The 23390-nt window shown below is 31.2% G+C and overlaps 3 protein-coding genes across 3 annotated transcripts; 1 reads left to right on the plus strand and 2 right to left on the minus strand.

Moving 5' to 3' along the window:
• Positions 1–101: 101 nt before the first annotated feature.
• LOC105205574 (acyl-CoA Delta(11) desaturase-like) lies at positions 102–1254 on the minus strand. Its single transcript, XM_026141055.2, has 2 exons — positions 792–1254; positions 102–643 (listed from the first exon to the last, which is right to left on the minus strand). The coding sequence occupies exons 1-2, from the start codon at positions 963–965 to the stop codon at positions 434–436; spliced, it is 384 nt and encodes a 127-aa protein (XP_025996840.2). The 5' UTR covers positions 966–1254; the 3' UTR covers positions 102–433.
• A 725-nt stretch (positions 1255–1979) lies between these two features.
• LOC113002658 (acyl-CoA Delta(11) desaturase-like) lies at positions 1980–3447 on the plus strand. Its single transcript, XM_039446856.1, has 5 exons — positions 1980–2117; positions 2281–2388; positions 2546–2751; positions 3073–3258; positions 3363–3447. Exons 1-5 carry the CDS (start codon positions 1980–1982, stop codon positions 3445–3447), a joined length of 723 nt encoding a protein of 240 aa, XP_039302790.1.
• Positions 3448–4108: 661 nt separating this feature from the next.
• On the minus strand, positions 4109–5521 carry LOC120357122 (acyl-CoA Delta(11) desaturase-like). The gene is made up of 4 exons (XM_039446858.1): positions 5447–5521; positions 5113–5220; positions 4750–4955; positions 4109–4428 (listed from the first exon to the last, which is right to left on the minus strand). Exons 1-4 carry the CDS (start codon positions 5519–5521, stop codon positions 4239–4241), a joined length of 579 nt encoding a protein of 192 aa, XP_039302792.1. The 3' UTR covers positions 4109–4238.
• Between the last annotated feature and the right edge of the window lie 17869 nt (positions 5522–23390).

Genomic DNA, 23390 nt, shown 5'->3' on the forward strand with positions numbered 1-23390 from the left:
TATGACGAAGAACCCCGGAGATTAAGTAGGCGTTTAGCCATTTTTCTTCCCAAAATACGACTGGGATAACGGTTGGCATAACAAAGCAGAGTAATATCACCAATATCGTATAATATCTGAAATAACAAATTTATTGTAGGTTTTTGTTCGATAATAAGATATTATTTTAACTTACACCAACCTAACAAAAATCTTGTTTTAAAAAAAGTGTCGTATATTAATTTTCCAAAATTCCTAACAAAAATCTTATTTAAAATAAAGAATTAAATAAAAGTAATCTCTAAACAAAAACATGCTTTCAAATTAAACTGTCCCAAAACAAAGATTAGATCACAGAGTTAGCCAAGTATTTTATTATATATAGAACATAAAAGTATTTTATCTAACAAAAATCTTTTTTAGAAGAAATTAAAATAAATATTTTTTGATACACTTACCTTTTTTGAAACGCTAATATTGCATTGCTCTCTAGATCAGAAATATCAATGCCTTTCCCCTTTTTCGTGACATCGGAATGTTTTTTGCAAAGCAGCCAGCCTATATGCGAAAAAAAGAATCCGACGTTGGGGTTATGTGGGTCGGCGTCAGTATCACTAAATTTATGGTGGACCCTGTGGTCCCTGGCCCATACAATCACGGAATCCTAGATTGAACAAAGTTATAAGTTGATCAGTAAATATGATTGTTAATATAGTACTGCGTTTATATAGTACCTCAATAAAGTAACGATAAAAGTAACTTTTTAAATCGTTGCCATTATTGACGAAATGTAACTCGTTAAACACACCTACCTGAAAAGCTACAGTGCTCATGAATGCTAGCAGCAATTGGAGAGGCCACTTGGCTTTGTAGGATCGATGGGACCAAAGTCGATGAGCTCCATCTGAGATTCCCAAAAGACTAAATTCGTATAAAAAAATTACTGCAATCAAAAAAAATCGTGACGTTACACACAAGCGTTTCATTATTTTTGTTGTATAATTATTTTGCGAGCAAGCACTTAAAAGTACAACGCAATAAAATTAAACTATACTCACCAAAAAAAATAGTCATATATTTTGCCGATGTAAATGTCAGGTAAAGTCCACCCAGGGCACCAAGATGTAGCAACGATAAAACAATTACATTACGCCATACTATTGATCTATTGAATTTCGATTTTTCTTCAAGTTCCTTATTTACTTGTGGTTTTAACGCCATTGTTACAGTCTATTAACAAAAATTATTTAAACAAAATTTTTTTAATAAACTATATTTTTTGCTTTCTTCTTAAAAGAATTATAGAATATTTCATTTTTATTTTAATTCTTTTTCAAATTCTAGTAAAATTAAATGTATCTTAACCATACATAATAATGTTTATTTCACAAGTACAAATTAATTTTATTTTAAGTATGTAAGATTTTTTAAATGAAAAAATTATATTACCAGTTTCCGAAAACTGTTTCAAAACTACGGAATGATAATGTATTGAATAATTTTCTATAGGAAAAACGAAATGATTATTGTTAATATCACAATAAAGGAAAAAGGCTTTTCTGTATTTATTGCATTTACATGATAAACAATACAAACAAAAATAGAACATTATAATTCTTTGAATTAAAAAAAGACTTAAATACCGAGCAACAAAATAAAATTGTTTCTTTGTAACTGCAAAAAATTTAACATTGTAATCTACAGTTAAAAAATTAAACACATAATATTTGTATTAGTAGACTAAATAAAGTCAAAACGAAAATAAAACATTAAAGTAATATAATTTTTTCAATTAAAAAATCTTACATACTTAAAATAAAATTAATTTGTACTTGTGAAATAAACATTATTATGTATGGTTAAGATACATTTAATTTTACTAGACTTTGAAAAAGAATCAAAATAAAAATGAAATATTTTATAATTCTTTTAAGAAGAAAAAAAAATTTAGTTTATTAAAAAAAATTTGTTTAAATAATTTTTGTTAATAGACTGTAACAATGGCGTTAAAACCACAAGTAAATAAGGAACTTGAAGAAAAATCGAAATTCAATAGATCAATAGTATGGCGTAATGTAATTGTTTTATCGTTGCTACATCTTGGTGCCCTGGGTGGACTTTACCTGACATTTACATCGGCAAAATATATGACTATTTTTTTCTGTGAGTATAGTTTAATTTTATTGCGTAGTACTTTTAATTGCTTGCTCGCAAAATAATTATACAACAAAAATAATGAAACGCTTGTGTGTAACGTCACAATTTTTTTTCGATTGCAGCAATTTTTTTATACGAATTTAGTCTTTTGGGAATCTCAGCTGGGGCTCATCGACTTTAGCCCATCGATCCTACAAAGCCAAGTGGCCTCTCCAATTGCTGCTAGCATTCATGAGCACTGTAGCTTTTCAGGTAGTGTTTTCAGGTGTGTTTAACGAGTTACATTTCATCAATAATGGCAACGATTTAAAAAGTTACTTTTATCGTTACTTTATTGAGGTACTATATTAACGCAGTACTATGTTAACAATCATATTTACTGATCAACTTATAACTTTGTTCAATCTAGGATTCCGTGATTGTATGGGCCAGGGACCACAGGGTCCACCATAAATTTAGTGATACTGACGCCGACCCACATAACCCCAACGTCGGATACTTTTTTTCGCATATAGGCTGGCTGCTTTGCAAAAAACATTCCGATGTCACGAAAAAGGGGAAAGGCATTGATATTTCTGATCTAGAGAGCAATGCAATATTAGCGTTTCAAAAAAGGTAAAGGTATCAAAAAATATTTATTTTAATTTCTTCTAAAAAAGATTTTTGTTAGATAAAATACTTTTATGTTCTATATATAATAAAATACTTGGCTAACTCTGTGATCTAATCTTTGTTTTGGGACAGTTTAATTTGAAAGCATGTTTTTGTTTAGAGATTACTTTTATTTAATTCTTTATTTTAAAAAAGATTTTTGTTAGGAATTTTGGAAAATTAATATACGACACTTTTTTTAAAACAAGATTTTTGTTAGGTTGGTGTAAGTTAAAATAATATCTTATTATCGAACAAAAACCTACAATAAATTTGTTATTTCAGATATTATACGATATTGGTGATATTGCTCTGCTTTGTTATGCCAACCGTTATCCCAGTCGTATTTTGGGAAGAAAAATGGCTAAACGCCTACTTAATCTCCGGCGTTCTTCGTCATATTTTGCTACTAAATGTAGCTTTAATGATTAACTCAATAGGCCACAGATATGGTTATAAACCATATGACAAGTAAGTATCAATCAATTAATAGTCTTATATAGCCGAATATACTTTTAAATCAAATTTTGTACGTAATCAGGATTTAATTACAACTGCTTTCTTGATTGTTACAGATATATAAATCCAGCAGACAATGTAGTATTTTCTATATTCTCGTCGAGAGAGGGTTGGCATAATTATCATCATGTTTTCTCTTAGGATTATAGATCTCTTGAATTAAAAAATGCAATTAATTTGACAAAAATGTTCATTGATTTTTTTGCAACAATTGGTTGGGCATACGATTTAAAGTATGCATCGGATAAAACGGTAAGGAAACGTATGAGGTGAACGGGCGACGCATAATGAGTCGAATAGTATGAAAATGAGTGAATAACATTTCATAATTTATTATTATATTTTTGCATTTTGTGGGTAACAAATTCATAATTTTGTTTTACATTCTTTTGTATTCTTTTCTCGTAATTGTCACACTTTCATGTATGAAATTTGAATTTTATTAATAAAATTTGAATTTCATACATGAAAGTGTGACAATTACGAAAAAAGAATACAAAAGAATGTAAAATAAAATTATGAATTTGTTACCCACAAAATGCAAAAATATAATAATAAATTATGAAATGTTATTCACTCATTTTCATACTATTCGACTCATTATGCGTCGCCCGTTCACCTCATACGTTTCCTTACCGTTTTATCGGATGCATACTTTAAATCGTATGCCCAACCAATTGTTGCAAAAAAATCAATGAACATTTTTGTCAAATTAATTGCATTTTTTAATTCAAGAGATCAATAATCCTAAGAGAAAACATGATGATAATTATGCCAACCCTCTCTCGACAAGAATATAGAAAATACTACATTGTCTGCTGGATTTATATATCTGTAACAATCAAGAAAGCAGTTGTAATTAAATCCTTATTACGTACAAAATTTGATTTAAAAGTATATTCGGCTATATAAGACTATTAATTGATTGATACTTACTTGTCATATGGTTTATAACCATATCTGTGGCCTATTGAGTTAATCATTAAAGCTACATTTAGTAGCAAAATATGACGAAGAACGCCGGAGATTAAGTAGGCGTTTAGCCATTTTTCTTCCCAAAATACGACTGGGATAACGGTTGGCATAACAAAGCAGAGCAATATCACCAATATCGTATAATATCTGAAATAACAAATTTATTGTAGGTTTTTGTTCGATAATAAGATATTATTTTAACTTACACCAACCTAACAAAAATCTTGTTTTAAAAAAAGTGTCGTATATTAATTTTCCAAAATTCCTAACAAAAATCTTTTTTAAAATAAAGAATTAAATAAAAGTAATCTCTAAATAAAAACATGCTTTCAAATTAAACTGTCCCAAAACAAAGATTAGATCACAGAGTTAGCCAAGTATTTTATTATATATAGAACATAAAAGTATTTTATCTAACAAAAATCTTTTTTAGAAGAAATTAAAATAAATATTTTTTGATACATTTACCTTTTTTGAAACGCTAATATTGCATTGCTCTCTAGATCAGAAATATCAATGCCTTTCCCCTTTTTCGTGACATCGGAATGTTTTTTGCAAAGCAGCCAGCCTATATGCGAAAAAAAGTATCCGACGTTGGGGTTATGTGGGTCGGCGTCAGTATCACTAAATTTATGGTGGACCCTGTGGTCCCTGGCCCATACAATCACGGAATCCTAGATTGAACAAAGTTATAAGTTGATCAGTAAATATGATTGTTAACATAGTACTGCGTTAATATAGTACCTCAATAAAGTAACGATAAAAGTAACTTTTTAAATCGTTGCCATTATTGATGAAATGTAACTCGTTAAACACACCTGAAAACACTACCTGAAAAGCTACAGTGCTCATGAATGCTAGCAGCAATTGGAGAGGCCACTTGGCTTTGTAGGATCGATGGGCTAAAGTCGATGAGCCCCAGCTGAGATTCCCAAAAGACTAAATTCGTATAAAAAAATTGCTGCAATCGAAAAAAAATTGTGACGTTACACACAAGCGTTTCATTATTTTTGTTGTATAATTATTTTGCGAGCAAGCAATTAAAAGTACTACGCAATAAAATTAAACTATACTCACAGAAAAAAATAGTCATATATTTTGCCGATGTAAATGTCAGGTAAAGTCCACCCAGGGCACTAAGATGTAGCAACGATAAAACAATTACATTACGCCATACTATTGATCTATTGAATTTCGATTTTTCTTCAAGTTCCTTATTTACTTGTGGTTTTAACGCCATTGTTACAGTCTATTAACAAAAATTATTTAAACAAATTTTTTTAAATAAAATATATTTTTTGTTTTCTTCTTAAAAGAATTAGAGAATATTTCATTTTTATTTTGATTCTTTTTCAAAGTCTAGTAAAATTAAATGTATCTTAACCATACATAATAATGTTTATTTCACAAGTACAAATTAATTTTAATATATATATAATAAAGCTCTCAGAGAGCTTTCAAATGAGGACGTAGGAGCTTCCTAGGAGCTTTATTTAAATTCACAAAAAGCTTAATTTAAGCTCTCAGGGAACTTAAAAATCAATTTTTTTAGTTCTTTGCGAACATTATTTAAGTTCGCGGGAAGCTCCCATATAAACTTCCCAGAAGCTCCTACGTCTGTTTTTAAGAGCTCCCCGAGAGCTTCATTCCAGTTCACAGAAAGCTTATTTTAAGTTCACTTTATTAGTTTAAAATAATTTAGACATACTAAATAAATTTTATATAATTTTTATTAAAAAATGTTTTCTTATTATGTTAAGAAAACAATGTATGTTTCAAATTTGTGACAAAATATATAATAAAATGTATTAATTTGTTAATGTAATAAAGTTTTAATTTATAACATTTTTATCTAACATCATTGGTGCCATCGAGACAGTGACTTAAAAAAGTAAAATAGTGATTACTTTTAGACAGAAAAAGTGACAAATGTAAAATTTTTCATAAAACAGTAAATAAATGTGATACTTTTCATCAAATTTTCAACGTAATTAAGACCATTGGAGCAAAAAAACTGTTATTCTTTAAGGTCTACTTTTGTGTAGCTTAACATGTAGCAAAAGTTTTCCGTAATATTTTAGTGACTCGTAAAAAAAAAGTAACAAAAAGTTACTTCACTGACTGAATGGCAGCGCTGTCTAACATTTATCTAATACGGTTTAATGCGTGGATACTATCTTTCTTTTATGTCTGTCTCCAGCATGATGAAACCATACCATAACAGATTTTTCTAATTCTGCTTCCGTTGCGTTTGTGTATTCTTTTAAAACCGTATCTGTAAAATTATAATACATTATTCATTAATTAAATGTATACACAATAATGAGAATATATGCATAACACATATATGTATACAGATAAATTATATATCAATAAGAGTTTTACATATTTTTAATTTGCGAAAAGCAAATGTATTTCTGCGCCCCGTCCATGAATAATCACGGGCCAACTTATCCGAAAAGATGGCACTTAGGATGTTGGCCACGTATTTGGTAGCACTTTTGCCACCAATTCTAATCATAAAGCATTTCTGTAATATAATAGAATAAAGTAATTAATCATTTCGTTAATAGTTTGTGAGGAATTTATTTTGTAGAATGGTTTGTTTGGATTAAATGAAAGAGAGAGAGAGAGAGAGAGAGAGAGAGAGAGAGAGAGAGAGAGAGAATCACAGTTTACACAATATACAAATGTAAAGATCGGAAAAATTATTTATTTATATATATAAATAACACTCTGGCGAAAATAAATCGTAAAGCGTAAGTCGAATGTAAAGGGAAAGGTACAGAAATATAAGTAAACATTCTAAGGAACGTAGATTAGAACAATAGAACGTAATGAAAGAGTTACAAAAAAGGTTAAAACGCTTTGTAACGTTTTAGCTTCTTTTACGTTTCAATCTACGTTTCTTAGAATGTTTTCTTACATTTCTATAACTCTCTCTTTACATTAAATTTACGCTCCTTTTTACTTCCCTGCCTGCACCAAACGTAACAAGCATGTGTGTCGCTGTGACGTGCTAACTCGTTGCACGTTACGTCTCAGCAACGTCTCAACTGGTGTTCTAAACGTAATTGAGACGTCGCTGAGACGTAACTAACATCCCCATTTTTGATGATAGCGACGTTGTAATGTCATGTATTTTGTGACTTATGCACTAATTGTGACCTGAAAATTATCGACCAATTTTGAAAAATTAAGATTGATTTTTACTGCATTATGTACGTAAAATACTTGCTAGATAAACGAGCACAAGACGTATCATATTTTCTGCGACTTTGTGATCAAACAGCACGTCTCTGTTACGTCCGATGCAAGCAGGGAAGAAATTCATCAGAAAAATTATTTTACTATAATAGAACATCGGTGAAAAATCTCATAATGCTCCGCCTTTTATACCATTTACGTGTTTCCTTTCTTACTTGAAAACGCCATAACAGCCATCTATTGACGGTTTTGTGTACTACTATACGCAGAAAAAAAGTATTTGTGACTATAATTGCATGGTTAAGGAAATAATTATGAGAGATGCATCGGATAGTGATTTTTACCGGATAGCCGGATACCGCGATAGTATTTTCCAACTGTACATTACTCTACGTAACGTCTTCACAATTACGTGTTAAATTTAATTACATTAAATGAAAAACATCATTTTTAAAAAGTGAAATATTATTTATCTTTAAAATATAAATCATAATACAAAAGAAAATCCAACAACAGCTAATTAATTGAAACATTAAAATTATTTAGTTACGTCGTAGCTACGTGCATAAGACGTATCATATTTTTTGCGACTTTGTGATCAAAACAGCACGTCTCTGTTACGTTCGGTGCAGGCAGGGTTGTACTCTATTTTCGCCAGAGTGCATTTACGTTTCAGAACTTTATTTTTTTAATGCGCGCACGTAAAATTCTAAATTTTTTTAGAATTGTATTGTGATTGTGTCTGTGAACGTGCGCTCTGCAATTTTTTTAGCTGTCATATCGAAATACTTAAGATATACTCACAAATTGTGTGCAAACATCATTGGAAGTTATTAATTTATCTTCAAATGCGTCTACAGCATTTTTTGTTTCAAACTGGAAGTCCAGCAACGCATCTACTTTAGGCTGCTGATTTTGCAGCTGGTTACGGTTTTCTCCCGAACGAGCCACTTCAATTAAATAATTGATTTTTTTTCCAGTTTTAAGAAGTGTTCTTGCTGCTCCCGTCGACAATGTTCTGTAACACCAAATTAATGTATAATTATATAAGAATACGCTATAAAAGTTTGAAGGAGAAGCAGATATTCTTATTACCACAGCAGGAACACTTGGCCATTTTGTTAGTACTTTGTAGAAGCAAATTTTCAGACGACACTGAAAGGGAAAAAATAGTAAATCTTAAGAGTACTATACATATTTGAAATATTTATTACAGTTTATTCAGTATAATCTATGTATTTTAATATTAAATAACGTTGTTTAATATTTTATTGTAACATACCTTTGTTTTTATTTGTAATTTTGCTTGTTTGTCTACAATCGCTTTTAACCGACTGACTTGATTGATCACTGTAGTCACTGGACTCATCATTTGAATCTGTGATATAAGAATAATCACTGTATTATATTACTCCTATAATCACATTATAGAACGCGCATACACACGCATGTATGTACGTGTTAATTATTAAAGTTACTATGCAATAATAATATTAAAAAAGTGAGTAAAAACATTTTTTTATAGTATTTTTATATGCAACAGGGTGAATCTTAATTCCTGTGTCAACGTTTTATCAAAAGATGACTTACCGACTTAATTTCAAGGTGATCAATTTGTATATATACAAACAAATTATAGCCGGTAAGTCATTTCTTATGGTTAAACATTGACAAAGAATTAAGACTCACCCTGTATGTCGCGAAAATTTTTACATAAAGGCAAAGTGGAGAATAAATTAATATTTTACCTAATTGTTCAGATATTTTCTTCTCTTTTCTTAAATAATTTGACGGAGGCAAAGTCTTCAACTTTTGTTTATTGCGTTTATCTTAAAAATATAAATACTTTGTAATCAAGCAATATTTGATATTTAATTTATTAATTAATTACGTAATTATTAATAATATTAATATTATACAATAAAAATATTATAAATATTTCTATATAACAATTTGGTCGATGTTGCACAAGTATACATGCATTCAGAAAAGTTGTATTCATATTAAAAAATGTGTATTTGAAGAAGATAAAAGAAATATCACGGAAATTATGAATTATTTATAGTTTTAAATTACATTATATTGTAAAATTGTATAATTGTTAGAATAAAATATTTATTTGTAACCAATAAATATTTTTTTCATATTTAAGTATATACACAGTTTTTTAAAGTAGTAGAGATAGATATTTTGACCGTTGCTGTATCAATACAAATTGAACAAGAATGCCTTCTACGGTCGCAACTAGGTCTTCATGCTTGTATTGTTTGTGTGATTTTATATACTTTTCTCAAGTTCAATAAACTGCGCGCCGAATTAATTTTCAGTTATAACACAATTCTAAATTAAACAAGATTAAGTAATATCACGTATTATTAAATATTAATTCTTTTCCCCCTTGAAAAAAACTGTAAAAAAATTATTGCGAAAAATATCATTTCAATCACGGTTCAAACCTGGGACCTCCCGAATCTCCGGTACGGGTGTTTTAGCCAACTCAACCACTGAGGCTGTGATGATATTTCTCGCAATAATCGACTATGAGTTAGAACGCTTTCCAAGGCAACATGACTTTAAAGTAATAGAGAGAGAGATTTTGACCGTTGCTGTATCGATACAAATTGAACAAGAATGCCTTCTACGGTCGCAGCTAAGTCTTCATGCTTGTATTGTTTGTGTAATTTTATATACTTTCAGTTTTTTAATTTGTTATTTTTTTTTAGCGTTATACAGTGTAGGAATATAAGGAGATGATAAGAAATGTTTGTAAGGAAATGGATAAAAACAAGGATATATAAGGATACCTGAGCTACAACTTTCTTCACCGCTACTTTCATTGGACAAAACTTTGCGAGATTTTGTGCTCACTCTTTTTTCTAAAACTTTTGTACTAATATTTTCATCTGCCGTCGACCATTCTACGTTATCTCTCTCCGCTTGTTTTGCAGCAGCATAATTATCTACATAATTATATAATTAAGTGTAAAATGTATGTTAACATCAATAAGGTGCACGTTTATTACACGTAATTTTACCCACTTTTTATCTCTATCTTACGAATAATGATATTAATTAATTTATTTTATTAATTGTTTCCAACAAAATAAATTAATCGATAATAATGCAAACTTCACGACTCTTATCATTGAAATCAAATATTAAATTTCTGTATGGAGACGATCTACCCACACAGCACAAATGACTGTTTGTCGACTAATAGTCGATTTTTTTCAGTCGACTTAACTTACACGACCTTCTAATTTTTGAAAACACGATATAAACGAAGTGCCGTAACAGTCGTGTTACGTGCTATAATATTTATTGTATGATTGTATACCTTTTTAAGAGCGTTCACTAAACTGCACGCCAAATATATTTCTCATAACAGCTCTAAGTTGAATTAACAATATTATTACCTTATTTAATTGAAAATCAATTTAATAATTAATGATGCTCACTTGCATTAAAATTCAAAAACCTTTTTTCCGCCCTAAAAAGAAAACTGTAAAGAAATTATTGCAAAAAATATTACCTCAGTCGGGGGAAAAATCTATTCAATGCGCATTTTAATGAACTTGAAAAGATATATAAACTCACACAATAAATATCAAGAAGCGCTGTCGCGTTTCGCGCTTATATTTTTCTCTCTCTGAATGAACGAAGCAAGAGAGCCTCTTTTACGCGAGTCAGCGAATTGATATTACGTCGAATATTTTGTATTTCTCAATGTATTTTTCAATGATCACATCAGACCTGATTTGACGAAAATTGTTTATGGATGTATTGGGTAGGACTAAAACTATCGTGATTTTTCATTTTTATTCGGAAGTAGTAATTGTCGAAAAAATAGTTTTTAGTAACAGTCTGTATAAATCGACTTACCATATGGTCCCCACAATTTATAAAATGAATACGTTGTCCAGTGCTCTTCGTACGGTGTACATTTAGCAATGGCTTTAGATAGATTTACAGTTTTTGGTGGTCACCAACACAGGCCTTCTTTTTCCCGTACCCATGAAGCCGGCACGGCAGACGTAGACTTTTCGAAGAAAAGTACAAAATACATCTAAAACATTTTATAATACTAATTAAAACGTATTATAAAAAAAATTAAAACGTGTTATAAAGGAGTATTGTAGTTACTAACTCGTATTTAAACATATTTCATTGATTATTAATGCAATGTAGTAAAGGCATTATTACGAATTTGTCGCCAAAAGGAATGCGAAATGCCTTGTCTTTGACATATTTAATGGGCCATACGCATACGTCTGAGAGATCATTTTTGTTGACAACAAAAATGTTTAAATTTGCAGATTCGCATGGATAGTGTGGGAGTAAAGCCTTATGACGAAAATATTGACCTATGACAACAGGTTCGTTATTTTCGTATGCAAAATGGTGCATAATAATAATACTCTCGTCTTTTAGGAAACCGCAATTATCGCTGTTATGAAGAGTGAAAGTGAAGTTTAAAAATAATAGTTTAGAATGTGGTCTCGTACAAGATAATGGCAATTCTTGATGAATTAAAGATGAATTAAATTGTGAACATTGTAGATCAAATTCTCTTCTCTGTATAAAGTTTTAAATTCTCGAACAAAGTATTTTAAGAGATCTTGTGCGTATTGATTGTTATGAAAACAGTTTACAGGATGGCACAAAATTCTCATAGCGCAGTTTAATGCATTAAAATAAACATAATAATGCAATGGCAAAATTGTTTTTAATGCTGCTGGTCCTATGTACAACAAAAAAAGCCGAAATTCTGTTGCTTTCCAGCGCTCAAACTCTTCCAAACTTCTTCATTTTCTTTGAAATTCTTGTGGTACCCATGTTGATAAAGTCACCAAAAAGCCTGATAGTTGTTTAATTTTTATTGCTGTTAGTCTGCAATCTCGTCGTCTACGTAACCACAATATGAACAACTTTTTCATTACCCCTAAACAACATAAATGCATATAGTCTAAGGGAAATTGCATTTTTAAACCAATTAATTCAAATGAAGAGTTTTCAACGTGATGTTCTTCATAGGTTCTCGAGCGAAAATTATCATCAGTCCGTTTAAAACTGTCTAGATCCAGAAAAGAACTCGATTGTGTAAATATTTGCCTTCTTGAATGCATAATCCACAACCAAAATGTGCATTATGACTTTTCACGCATTTTACATATGATCGAGCTGGGGTATCGCAAATAACTGCATTTATTACAACTTTGTAATGTTTTTGTGCATATTGAAATCCTTCTTTTATTAATTTGTGTAACTTTCTGTAATGAAATTCTTCAAATATTCGCTAACTGAAGAAGGTTTTGCATTTCCATGATAAACACCTATAACAATAATGCGCGCATATAGTATTCCTTTTAATAGCTAGTAATATTAGACAGTAAAAAACGCAAAAGATCTCCGGTTAACAAAAATGCAGAAAAAGTACGTCTTACAAACTTTATGTTTATTTTATGCATTTTACGTATATATAATGAATTATGAAATATGTTAACATGTAAGGTTAACATGTAAGCTGTTGTGTAATGTTGAATGTAAGGAAACGAAAGATTTGTAACCCTAAGGGGAATAAATAAAGCAATTATTATTTATTAAGTAATTAATTGTTAATTAATTATTAATATTAGTTTTTTTTTAATGAATACAAGACTCAGCATAAGAAAAAAAGGTGTTTTGAATAGACCCAGTCTCCTACCTTTTCAAGTTCACGAAATTGCGCACGGAATAACTTTTCAATCTTAAAACAGTTCTAAGTTGAACAAGAAATAATAATATTACGTTATTAAATTAAACATTAATTTAATAATAATTAATTTTCAATTTGATAACGTGATATTACTATTTCTTGTTCAACTTACAACTTAAAAATATATAAAATTATACAATATATATCAGCACTAACAATAAGATCTAGATATAACCGTCAGGGATTTTTGTTTAAATATAGAAAATATTGTGTAAATATATATAATACCTATGACAAATGGATTCCATTTAATAACTGTATTGCTGATTCTCCTAAGAATAGGCCATAACTGGCTTTTTGAACTTTTTGCTATAGGTAATCCATCAATTCCAATGTCTATATAAATTTTATCGAGAATTCCCGAATGATCCGTATGACTTCTCAATTGATCCATAACACTTTTTAATAAACCGTAATGAAAATAATTTCCCGGTGAAATCTTCCGTATTACGATCTTTCGAGGAGTGCACAATAAAGTGCGTGCATTCTTCGGTAATTGTTCATCAGGTAAATAAATTCCTAATATTATCAGCAAAACCGATAAAGCTACATGGCTTATTCCAAATAAAAGTGCCCAATCGCACAGTTTTGCGGCTAAATTTTTTTCGTACTAATATTAATACTTAATAATTTCGTACTAATATTAATAATGTTTTCCTCTATATTCATAATGTTGTCTATATCTACTCGTATATTAACATCGTTATCTTCTATCTCATCCAATCTTTCTTGTGACAAGCAACTTGCAGATGTTTCTCTAATACTTTCATACTCCGATTCTTCTGCAACTAATTCATCTTCGACATTACGGCTTTCAACATCAATGCCATCATTTGTTACATCGACATTAATGTCATGGTTTGTTACATCAACCTCAGATAAAGAAGTAGAACTATCAGCATATGCTATGGCTGCAAGTCGTCTACGTTTCTGTCTCTCAGACAATTGCAGAAAAGGTTTACGCTTGTCCATTTTTTCTATTGTTTTTTAAATGTTTATTAAAAAGTTTTTAAATTTTATATTTGTTAATTATTTCAATCATATATGTAACAAATATTATAAATATTACAAATATTACGACAATACGACAAACAACAAAAAAAACTATGTAATCCCTTCTTTGATTGCAGCATGATAACATTGTAATAATTATATTCTATGTGTGTATACATACATATATATATATATATATATATATATATATATATATATATATATATATAGATAGATAGATAAATAGATAGATAATTAGATATATATTACTCAACAGCAAAATTAAAGGATTACCTATTTTGACTCCGGAAAATAGATAATTCAAGAGAGTGTAACTTTGTCAAAAATAATCGTAAATAAATGTAAAAAAAAAATATTTTAAATCTTGAAATTTCTAGCTTTGAGATTGATAAATTATTAAATGATTTACAGATTGTTTATGAAATAGTGCTGATTTAACTGGGGCTGCAACAAATCTTAACATTTTTTACAAACTTTGCAAATCCCCACAACGTAAAATGAAAATTCCACAAAAATGCGGCTTACAACATTCAAAAGCTTGAACCTTTACCTTTAATTTGCGTGCTTGTTGAGCGTTGTACGATTTTTATTCACTGAATTATTTAACATTGAAACAAAAAAGACCATTTTTGCTTCAATGTTGCACAACTCAGTGAAAAAAAATCGCTCAAAACTCAGCAAATACGCAAATTAAAGGTAATGATTTACGCTTTTAAATGCTGTAAACCGCATTTGCATGCAATTTTTATTTCACGTCGTGGAGCTTTGCAAAGTTAGTAAAAAATTTTGAGATTTGACGCAGCCCTATTTAAATCCGCGTAACTTTGTAAACAATCTGTAAATCATATAATGACTTATCAATCTCAAAATTAGAGATTTTAAACTTTAAAATGTTTTTTTAACATGTTTTTACAATTATTTTTTATAAAATTACACTGTCTTTAATTACGCCTATTTTTCGGAGTCAGAATAGGTGATCCTTTAATTTTGTTATTGAGTGTGTGTGTGTGTGTGTGTGTGCGTGCGTGCGTGCGTGCGTGCGTGCGTGCGTGCGTGCGTGCGTGCGTGCGTGTGTGTGTGTGTATACATATATACAGAAATTGCATTTTTACTAATTAATAACCTATTTATTGTGATTATCAATTTTGTCAACTGAAGTGTGAAGTTAGTACTTCAACTTTACTTCTCAAGAATTATAATTAAAGTTTCCTATTTATTTCAAAAAGAGTAAGAGTTTCCTGTAGTTTGTACTAAGAATTTTGTTCAAGAACGATATCAAATTTTAATTTGAAAAATGTGTTGCTAATTTCTTTTCCAATTTAAAGACCGAATATTTTTGAGCTTAATAATTTATTTTTTGTGAATGTCTGGAGTTTTTAATACGTAAAAAATTTTTGTTTTAATAATACATAAAAAATTTGTAACAAAAATTTTAGATACAATAAGTTTCTTGTATTTTGATTGTTAATTTACTTATTTTGAAGAGTTATCGATTATTAAAAAAAAATGTTAAAAAACAGAAAAGTTCTGTCTTTCGTTTGGTCTTTAATTTAAAAAAAAAGTTAGCACCTCCTATTTTTTAAATTTTAATTTGAGATAGTTACACAGCACAGGAAACTCCTGGAGAGCTCCTGGGGAGCTCATTAAATTTCTTTTATTGAACTTCAAAAGAACTCGCACAGAGTTCCCCAGGAGCTGCTACGTATTTTATTCTATTAACATTGTTGTTATGCAACTATGTTTGTTGGAAAGTTACTTCTGATTATTAAAAAAATAAATAAATTCTCTAATGCATTAATGCTTCAAGGCACTGCAATCAGATATGATATCCGATAAATCATGAATATTAAAGTGAAAATTGACAATAAAATTAAGATTTACTTACATTTATTTCTTCTAATTCTTCTTTATATGGGTCGTTGGATTTTCAACTCCTCCGGAGTTATGTTCCTTTGTAGGAAATTAACTTTGACCACATTCACTTCCATGGACAATTCAGAAGACAATTCAAATGTTACCATGCACCGTTACGGGTGACACTTTTTTGGACACAGCACGATTGGACACCAACCAATCATCTTGACTTATCTAACCAAACCAACGGAAAAACTCTAGATATCGGCCGCTGTGAGTGGTGGTGTCCAATCGTGCGGTGTCCAATCGTGCGCACCCCCACCGTTACTATGCTGGCTTGTCTCACACGCGCATGCGTGGAGTTCGCAAAAAAATGCGTTATGGCTCCTGCACACTGGCGCGATGCACGACGTAATACATGACAAGGAGTATCCAATAAGCGTATAGCTCAGTATAGCTCTTCCGGAATACCAACACGATCATTGTACACCCAAGGACTTTGATTCTGTCCATGGGGAAATTTTCCCAACTGAGAAGTCACTATCTTTCTACATACTTACAGTTCAAGATTAACGTAATGACCAATAAGCGTGGTGGGAATAGACATGGTGTGCCAGCGTTTCGAGCGTCTTTCTCTAATTCTCTCCCCTCTCGCTTATTTTCTGTTCGTTCGGCAAACAGGTTAACCAACCTTGTTTAACTCCGTAAAGTTGTTATAACTGAACTGTATAAATCAATCAGCTTGCCGCTTTTCCGTAAAAGCTAAAAGTTGATTGGCTACACACTTTTCGATCTGAGAACTCGGATCGATAGCATCGGTAGCATCGCGGACACAGACCTTTAAATAAACTTTTTTTTATCCTAATTAGAGTATCGTAATGTTATTACAATTTATAAGAGCTAGTTTCACAATCTCCTGATTTAGTACCGACCATGATTGATTGTTTCTGGTCAATTTTACTTAACAAATGCAATATTTAAGATAATGAAATAAAATGTATAAAGGATGCATAATAATAAAAGAAAAACAATATAATAAAGAATAATAATAAACGACTTTTATTAATATGAAAAAAAAAACTTTTATATACAGTACAAGAATAGACTTCTGAAAATGTCAAAATCTGTATGTTATATACATTTTAATTCATTTTATTAATACATTTTAATAATACATTTTAATAATATCTACATTCAATATATTTTAATAATACATTTTAATATAACAGTCTTATACTCAAACAAACGTTTGAGTATTCACATCGCATATTATTTCTATCAAAATGATATGTCAATCTCAAATAATGATTTCCCAGATAGCATAAAATATTTATAAAATATTTACTAAATATTTATAATATTTATTTTAATATTTTATAAACATTTATCAAAACATTTAATAAATGTTTTTATGGCCGTAAATTGGACTGATCATAAATATTTATCATAAATGTTTCAAAAATATTTATGATTTATGATAATTATTTTGAAAATGTTCGAAATATCCGCATAAATATTATATTACACCACATAATCCCAATGAGTAAAACAATATTTCTATATTTTAAAAAACAATTTTTGCAAAAGAAATTCCATTCTTAGGAATTTTTTTAGGACCGCTTTCCGAAGCGGTCATACATCCAAGTCGCGACCAATATTTTAGAAAATATTTTAACAATATTTTTAATAAAGATTTTTATAATCTTTTTTCGTCATATATATAAAATATGTATAAAATATTTTTATAATATTTATAAAAAATTTTTATGATAAATATTTATTATTATATATATTTATTAATATATCAACCTCCCTGATATTTCGAAGCCAGCCCTCACGCATAATTTCATTCTTCGGTAAATGGAAGAAACTTACTTTTCAGAGATTATCTGTTGTATTATTTGCACACGATTTTACAATACACCGCATTTTTATTAAATTTCACATAAAAAATTGTGAATTACGAGCTCCTCGATTTTTCGCGTACTCCAAACTCCAAATTAGGAAGTGGAAAACGAAGGAGAGACAAGGATACAACGCATATATCATACGGTGTGACAAAGATACAATGAAAACAGTTGTAGTAACCTCATATCATAAAACATTTAGTTTTTCGCAGTTGCCAGCCTGTTTGCCGAACGACCACCTCGATGACAAAAGGGGCGTGACTTCCGAAACGCTGGCACACCATGTCTATTCCCACCACGCCAATAAGCTCTAGGCGTTTCACATAGCATAGGATCTATAGACCGAGCATTCGAGGAGTGGGGACGTGAAAAACTAGAAAGAGATTTGGACCACTATTCTGTCTTTGTCTAATGACGCGCGTGGGGAATCTTCACTTGTTTTTTTTACCATTTTTTACTCCATTACGTTGTAAAAGCAAAATAATTGCATTAGTACATACACGTGTGCGTATCACACATGCGGGTAACTTTTACCATGCAAACAATCATCGTGATAAATAGACAATATATAATAATACTTAACGATAGAGTACAAAAAATGTTCTTTTCAAGTACTCATATATTTTTTCACACATGTCATAGTCCCACGTTCACATACTACACAATATACATGTGCATATACATATATACTTACATGTGTGTGACTTACAAGCGAATTAGAGAATTGATAGGCTACAATCAGATTTTCGCGCCAAACATTCTCGAATACATATATATACATAATATGTCTATATATAATTTTTATTGTATAAGAATCGTACAGGCCCAAGCAAAACAGGGAGTCATCACGACGTCAAAATAATGTCAAAATTACTGCAAAATGATCATTAAAAGTCACTTTTCGATCAATTACGATTCACTTTGATGTCATTTTGACTTGTTGTTCTGCTTAGAGGTATTCCAACTCATATTTTGTCGAATTTTGGAAGCTTCCTAGGAAATCAGCAATCTGAACTCCCTGGAAGCTTATTTCGTCGAATTTTGGAAGTTTCCTGTGAGTTCAGCAAATTAAACTCCCTGGGAGCTTTTTTCGTTGAATTATGGAAGTTTCCTGTGAGCTCAGTAATTTGAACTCCCTGGGAGCTTCTTTCGTCGAATTTTGGAAGCTTCCTGTGAGCTCAGCAATCTGAACTCTCTAGGAGCTTATTTTATAGAATTTTGGAAGTTTCCTGTGAGCTCAGCAATCTGAACTCCCTGGGAGCTTATTTCATCGAATTTTGGAAGCTCCCTGTGAGCTTAGCAATCTGAACTCCCTGTGAGCTTATTTTATAGAATTTTGGAAGTTTTCTGTGAGCTCAGCAATCTGAACTCCCTGGGAGCTTATTTCATCGAATTTTGGAAGCTCCCTGTGAGCTCAGCAATCTGAACTCTCTAGGAGCTTATTTTATAGAATTTTGGAAGTTTCCTGTGAGCTCAGCAATCTGAACTCCCTGGGAGCTTATTTCATAGAATTTTGGAAGCTTCCTGTGAGCTCAGCAATCTGAACTTCCTGGGAGCTTATTTCATCGAATTTTGGAAGCTCCCTGTGAGCTCAGCAATCTGAACTCCCTGGGAACTTAATCGGAGCTTTGTGCTGTGTGGGACCTGATTAGTATTAATTGGTATTAATCAAGGGATGGAAAACGTTCCCCCGATTGGACGGGGGAAAAGATTTACTCCATATGATAAAGAGACTGATAAATTAAACAAAAGAAGAAATAAAAAACGTATAACATCGCTAAGTGAAAAAGTGATTGAGATTAGAGACGAGAAAGTAAGCGCATCTGATTCGGATGAGCAGCATTCAGAGCCGAAATCACAATTGGAAAATATCGACTTAGTCAAGAAAATCATCTTAGGTGAGAACCAGCAAGTACCCAGTAAACATTTCGTTGCATTAATGTCTTCAAGACATCTAAAAGACATCTTAAAGACATCTTAAAGACATCTCAGAAAAGATGTCTTGAAAAAATATTGTCTGCTCATTGAAATGTAGATTGAGGTTTCTTCATTCATAGATCTATTTTGTCTATTGATACCGTTGTAAAATTCTTTGATATAATTATTAGGAGTACAAATTGAAAACCGCCGTTTTTTGTCAAAATTTGAAGATTGATTGTTGAAAAATGGTTACATACTTATTCTTGAAAGTATTGTCCATCGCTGGCCACTACTTTCTCCCACCTTTCGGGCAGCATACGAATCCCGCGTCGAAAAAACTGCTCGTCTTTTGCGGCGATCCACGAATCGACCCAGTTTTTGGCCTCTTCGTAATAATGGAAGTGCTGCTCAGCCAGGCCATGCGCCATTGATCGGAACAAGTGATAATCTGAAGGGGCGATGTCAGGAGAATACGACGGATGAGGTAAGACGTCCCATTTCAATGTTTCCAGATAGGTTTTAACGACCTGAGCAACATGTGGCCGACCGTTGTCGTGCAGCAACATCACTTTTTCGTGTCTTTGCTCGTATTGTGGCCGTTTTTCCTGCAATGCTCGGCTCAAACGCATTAGTTGTGTTCGGTAGCGAGCTCCTGTGATGGTTTCACCCGGTTGCAACAGCTCATAATAAATCACGCCGAGCTGGTCCCACCAAATACACAGCATGAGCTTCGAGCCATGGATGTTTGGCTTGGCCGTCGATGTTGATGCATGGCCGCGGTAGCCCCACGATTTTTTTCGCTTTGGATTATCATAATGGATCCACTTTTCATCGCCGGTTACAATACGATGCAGAAAACCCTTCCCGTTTTTGCCGTTGGAGCAGCTGTTCGCACGCGAAAAAACGCCGTTCGACGTCTCTCGGCTTTAATTCGTATGGCACCCAGTGTCCATGCTTTTGGATCATTCCCATGGTTTTCAAACGATGTGAAATAGCTTGTTGAGTCACGCCCAATGAATCTGCAAGCTCCTGTTGCGTTTGAGATGAATCTTCATTCAGTAATGTTTCCAATTGTGCGTCTTCAAACTTTTTCACCTGTCCGAGACGCTCCTTGTCTTCTACGCCGAAATCACCACTTTTGAAGCGTTGGAACCATTTTCGACATGTTCTTTCACTAATGGAAGCCTCACCATAAGTTTTTACAATCATTCGACGCGCCTCAGCCGCAGATTTTTTCGAAGTGAAGGCAAAAAGCAAAACTTCTCGCAAATGACGCTTATTGGGCACAAATTTCGACATTTTCGATCACAAAAAAATATATAACGCCGATAAAAATTCACAACTGTAATGATAAGGAATTGTTGCCAGATGCCCAACCTTACATTAAAAATGTTTGATCTAACGTTTGGCGCCAGCATTTACCGCTGGCGCCATCTACTGGAAAACGGCGGTTTTCAATTTGTACTCCTAATAATATTTGCCCTTACTTTTTGTATCTGAATGTATAACTATTTATATTAAAGAATTTTACAACAATTACAAAGCTGTATTTTCCGCTAAACGCAGCCAATTTTTGATGATATATGAACAGCGGCTCTAATCTAATAAATCTTTATATGTTTGAAATTGTGAAATTAACATTTAATTATTATATATCAAAGAAATTTTTCTATTTTATTTTTATTTATTAGGGATTAAATATGTGATTAATTATTTAAAAACAATGTATAATTTTAAGTTGATCTTTATGATTCAGAGTAGCTGTCATACGTGTATTACAGGCCTGCTTTTTATTGCTGAAGTAGTGCACATTCTGCGTTAAAAATAATATTTAGGTATATGTTTGAAATTTGATGAAAGCAAAAAGAAAAAGCTAGTGCAGTCCAATGCAGCAATAAAAAACAAATCCTACTCGTATACTTAATTTTCTGATACAATACAAACATTTTTTTTTATTAAAATAATTTTATATGTTTAAGTGTGATTTATAATAAAAACTTTCTTAAATTCTTTATATACATACTTAGATATTATATATAGTCTAGATTAACCCTCCGTAGGCAGACTTGGTCTTAAAGCGAAATTCTTAATCTCAAATTTCTTTGCTCAAATTCAAATCTTTATTAAATAAAAGTTTTAACATTAAAGGAGTTAGTTATTTGATAATGTAAAAATGCGGAAAAGTATTATAACCGTGAATTTTTCTATTTTCCCTTAGCTTTTCTAGTTTGTGTCATATGACACAGAGAGACGGTCAAAGGACGTCCTTAGAATCGACTTGGGATTTGAACGACCTACGGACGTCCTTAGGCTCAGCTTAGGACTTAGACGTCCCAAGAACGTCGTTTGAATACAGTATGCTGTGTGGACGACTTAAAATTACGTCCAGTAGGTATATAATGTAGGCTGTATATAGATTTCCTTTAGTTTATTTAACATTGCTCCTAAGTCCTAAAATTTTCATGCTAGTATAATATCCTAAGTCTGTCCCATTATTGTCCCGGGACATTCAGGACGAATTCAGGATCATCCCGAGGACGTCTTGTGTTATTAGGGAACTTGTTTATAACAGGTGTGTAAGCTAGGATTGGAGTAGTGATAGTTTCCATAGATTGTTATCTTCCTGTCAACGATTGAAAAATATCAACTTGAAATTTTGTCATGCAATCACCAATCGTGATTTGACAGCACTGATGCTGTGCAAAAACTTAAAATACTTAAATTTGTCGTGCATACATTTTCTAACACCTGACATATGCTCCGAAATTTTGTCGAAGTGTTCGAAACTGGAAAAGATTGTTCTTTGGGGGTGTAGTGATATTATTAGGAATTTGGTAATTCAATGGAGAAAAAAATATCAGCATATCTTAATTATCCATGATAATCTCATTTAAAAATTATAATAAATTATCTTTTCTATTTTTTCGATTTATCACAAATATGGTAATTATTTAGAATATGGATCTCGTCACAAATTTTGATATATACTTATTCGATGTGTTTTAATACGAAACGACAGAATATGACAGAGAAAGAACGCTTAGTCTCACGAAGCAAATTGTTAATACTGAAATATTCCCAGTAAACAAAAATTAATTAAAATTAATAGAAATAAATTTATTTCAACATTTTTGAATTTGCGCTTCAGATTTTTTGAGTCCATTTAAATAAAAAAAAAATGTATATATATATATATACATTTTTTTTTTAATTTTAAATAGACTCAAAAAATCTGAAGCGCAAATTCAAAAATATTTATATATATATATATATATATATATATATATATATATGGGACATGAGTCGGGTTAATCACGTCACATGTTCTATTTTAAGGTCTGATTAGATGATTCAAGCATATGACGCCATTAACCAGACTGGTTGGTCATGAGTCGTTGGGTGTCAGACAACGAGAGTCCTTCCTTCCTTCCTTGATTGGCCAGTGGATCTCA

Source organism: Solenopsis invicta, chromosome 3 (assembly GCF_016802725.1).
Source record: "Solenopsis invicta isolate M01_SB chromosome 3, UNIL_Sinv_3.0, whole genome shotgun sequence".
Classification (NCBI taxonomy): domain Eukaryota; kingdom Metazoa; phylum Arthropoda; class Insecta; order Hymenoptera; family Formicidae; genus Solenopsis; species Solenopsis invicta.